General features: G+C 32.1%; 1 protein-coding gene across 1 annotated transcript; it reads right to left on the reverse strand.

Moving 5' to 3' along the window:
- Nucleotides 1–543: 543 nt before the first annotated feature.
- On the reverse strand, nt 544–2,160 carry LOC124419233. Its single transcript, XM_046947853.1, has one exon. It carries the CDS (start codon nt 2,158–2,160, stop codon nt 544–546), a length of 1,617 nt encoding a protein of 538 aa, XP_046803809.1.
- Nucleotides 2,161–4,221: the final 2,061 nt, after the last annotated feature.

Here is a 4,221-nt window from a genome sequence, read left to right on the forward strand (position 1 = left end):
AGCTGTGAGGGCATATTTATGTAGACGAAACCGAATCAGTGTAGAATACAACTCCTCTTGAACTGTTGGTCCAATCATTAATAGATCGTTAAGAGAGAGTTGTGTTGTTCTACACGAAGCATCGAAAACGACTCGAAGTTTCGTCGATATTCTCTGTGGACGCAATACACACTGATGTGGTATAAAATAATGTGGGAAATTTGGTACTTTATTGTCTGTAATAGACATGTGTCCCAACTCAATGTACTCTTTCATAAAATTATTGTTCATCTCTTTCGTTTTCAAATCTTTTGATAAGCGACGTTCCAGTGAAAGAAAACGTCTTCTGGCTATGTCAAAGGAACAACCCAATTTACTCGGATCGTCTTTGAAAGGGAGCGACACTTCAAATCTGCCAGACGGCAATTGTCTAATTGATTCAACAAATTTCTCTTCACATATATGGTGTTCTAAAGTTAGAACTTTTGTGTCTCTGGGAATTTCTTCCAATTCCCAAAATCTCTGAACAATTTTATCAAGAGACAAATCATTTTCATCATTACCTCATGTACTTATGTGACACGATTTGTTGGTGGAAGTCTTAAAATTTTTGTATTTACCAGACACAACCCAACCGAGAAGTGTTTTCTGAACAGTTGGGATGTCGGGACTTCGTCTTATTTGACCAACGCATAACAGTTCAAAGAAAATCTCAGCGCCGATCAACATATCAATTTTCTGTGGTTTGAAAAAGTATGGATCAGCAAGTTCAATATTATTAGGAATATTCCAACCAGTGGTAGAAATTACCGTATCTGGCTGATAACCGGAAATCGATCGAAGAACCCAAAAGTCGGAAGAAAATTCGTGGGAATTCACTCGAGATTTCACAGTAGCTTGAATCTTGAATTTGGCTGCAGAATTAGTTTTCCCTATGCCTACAAGACTGAGATTATTTTCTTCTTTTTCTAATTGCAATCGTTGCGACAATTCTTCAGATACAAAATTAATTTGTGATCCAGAGTCCAATAATGCCCTAGCAAATACATATTGCCCAGATCTATCTTTTATTTTAACCAGAGCCGTAGCCAAGATAACATTATCTTTATTAGAGGCTGAAATATTGACAGATGCACTCAAAGGCTTTTGCGTGTTAGTAGTATTATATTGATGCAAAAGTGTATGATGAGAATGATTGCAAACTCTACATTTTGTGGCAGTACATTTTGTTACTGTATGGCCTTTTCTCAAACAACTTATACAGGCCGGTACATTTTTTATGAAATCAAATCTTTGAGCAACAGGAATGGCGGAAAAGGACGGACAGTTAGAAACATAATGTTCCGCTGATCTGCAAAAAATGCATTTAATATTGTCCTGCTGTGCTTTGACATGGCACGAAAATGATTTTCCTTTTCTACCCGTATTGTTGTCATTCTTCTTTTGACTAATTTTATTAGTTTTAGGTCGCGAACACGAAGATTCTTCAGCTGATATATGTGTATATCTCTTATTCAGGGCCTCTTCGCAATCACTCCACATTGGCAACATATCATAATTAAGTTGCTCTTCCCATTTAGAGCGAGTGACTGGATCGACTTTTGTCATAACCATATGAATAATCATAGCGCTTGCGATAGCTTTGTCATCACCAATTGATAACAGTGAATCATATACTGCCGAAACTGTGTCAATCATGCTCCTCAAAGCTGAAGACGAAGGTTTCGTTATTTCGGGCAAGTGAAACAATTGTCTAATATTGTCGAAAAATATAAGGCAAGGAATATCATAAACCCGTTTCAAACTTGCTAAAGCTTTGGAATAGTTCTGTTCAGTAATTTGATAAGCCTTCACAGTACCTACAGCTTCATCAGAGAGACATGAAATGAAATGATTGAACTTTTCGATTTCAGTAAGCGACATGTCATGATCAACTAAACTCTCAAACAAACTAATGAAATTTTTGTACTCTGAGTACTTGCCGCTAAATTTTGGTAATTTCATTTTAGGAAGACTGCTGTGGTGGGTTGGATAACCAATAGTAGTATCATGGCTGCTTTGACTTCGACTCGGTGTCAAATATCCAAGAAGTAGACATTTAGTAGACACACACAAGTCTTCAACAGCAGATCTTTCATCGTTCTCAGGATCTAAAATGTCGATTTCTGACTGATAAGTCATTGTCTGTTCAATATATGAATTTAATATATCGAGTCGACATTCCAATTCAAGTGGATTAAAAGAAATCGTTTTTTCCTTTATAGATCGCCGAACGCGATTAATATTATTCAAAACTGTATTCTTCTGTTGATTTAGAATTTCCAGTTTGCTTTTACCAGTTTTCTTTGATGCGTGCATTTTGTATTATTTAAATTTAACTTTATTCGCAAATTAAATTTACAAATAGATGTATGGAAGGATCTCAAGAAAATATAATTGTCTATTTGATGAAGCAAATTAAGAATTTTCGAGATCTAAAAGCGATTAAACGACTTCCAGTTATTATCGAAATAATTTGTTATAATTTCAGAAATTTTATATTGATTTTACAAAAAAAAACTTTTCTACACGTTATAATTTTCGTTAGAATTCAAATAAGTATTAAACTTTTAATTATAATAATCGTTTGCTAGCTTAAATGTTCAAACAAATTCAATTTGCAAACACAAGCAACAGAATTCGTTCAATATTATCAAGAATTCTACAAATTAAAAACTCACAACGACCTCTAAATCGATTTGTTCTCAATTGTAAATTATTTTTTACTAAAACAATTTCTCAATCTTATCTTTACTTAATTAAACCAATTTGTGCTCAATCCTCAAGCTTTTTATAAATAATTATAAGTATTAGAAATTTATAATTAAAAACGATAAATATATTTATCTATTTATATATTATTTAATTTTCATATACTTTTTTCACTTTATTCAGTTTACATAAAAATGTTCGCTGGGTTGACGTTTGTTTTTTCTTATGTTGCCTTCTCTATTTTTTACATGTGTTGATCTACGTCACAAACATGTGTAACAGTGGAGCCAAGTCTCAATATTACAACAGCTGTGTAAAAGTAATGCCAAATATGATCAATCACAATAGTTGTAATTAGTAGGTACAAAAAAAAAGGAACAACTCTGTTTATACAAACGAATGTCAATACAAACAACACAATAATAAATTAAAGTGAAAGTAAAAGAAAAGAAGGAAAATGGTAAGTATTAGTTACTAATTAATATTAAATTTTATTTTCCAGGAAAATAAAACAAATTAAAGCGAAGAGAGCAGAGTAAAAATTAAGAGAAAAACAGTGACTAAGAGAACCGATCGAGATCAACGAATTTATTGTAATTTTAATTAGTAAAAATATGTGCAATATTTTTGACAATAAATGTGTGAAAATGTATAATTTGTTTGTATTTAATGTTTTACTTTTCAGGGCGAATAATAAGATAAATTGGTAAGAAAAAATAATCGTTGTGTGGAATAAACTTGCGGAACGTGAATTTTTTTTTATATTAAAATAAAAAAGTATTTACTATACTTCGTTCTAAACACGAGTCTCACACAAAATTATTTATTCTTGAATACCTGGTTTTGTTGTTGGTTTGAACTTCCCTTTTCTTTTTGGCACAAGCAGCAATTACAGTGCATTTGGATGCTCCTTTGATGATTAAGGGGATGAAAAGGGGATGAACACAAACTTTATTGTTTTTATATAAAATGTTTTTTTTAATAACCGAGCGGTTTACTAACGACCGCGGTTTTTTGAACGTTTGGTTAATTGTTTTAGCACTTAAAACACAAACACTTTGTTCTTGAAATGTTTCTTTTTTAACCGAAATGTCTGGTTGCGAAAAAAATACAATTTTAGTATTCGATTATTTAACTTTTTAAAATATAATTTTCCTTTATTAAAATCAGTCCCTGCTCGGGCGCCAAAATGTTTAACAAGAGTTTTTGTTAAATTGAATTTGACCGATTATTAAAAAAAAACACTAAATAGCCGATGCGACAAAATATAAAATTGGTGTTAACGTTTTGGTGTTTAAAAAACAATTGTTTTATTAGTTTTAAAAATGACACTTATTTTCTATTTAGTATAACAGTTTTTCTCAAAATTACCCAAGCCTTACAAAGGGCAAGACAATTGTTTCACTTGCCCGAAATAACGAAACCTTCGTCTTCAGCTTTGAGGAGCATGATTGATGGTGATGACAAAGCTATCGCAAACGCTATAATCAT

This window comes from Lucilia cuprina, chromosome 4 (genome assembly GCF_022045245.1).
Source record: "Lucilia cuprina isolate Lc7/37 chromosome 4, ASM2204524v1, whole genome shotgun sequence".
Taxonomy (NCBI): domain Eukaryota; kingdom Metazoa; phylum Arthropoda; class Insecta; order Diptera; family Calliphoridae; genus Lucilia; species Lucilia cuprina.

Bases quoted from the DNA above. Each gene is read 5' to 3' on its own strand.
- LOC124419233 (XM_046947853.1), bottom strand. From the start codon at position 2,160: ATGACTTATCAGTCAGAAATCGACATTTTAGATCCTGAGAACGATGAA.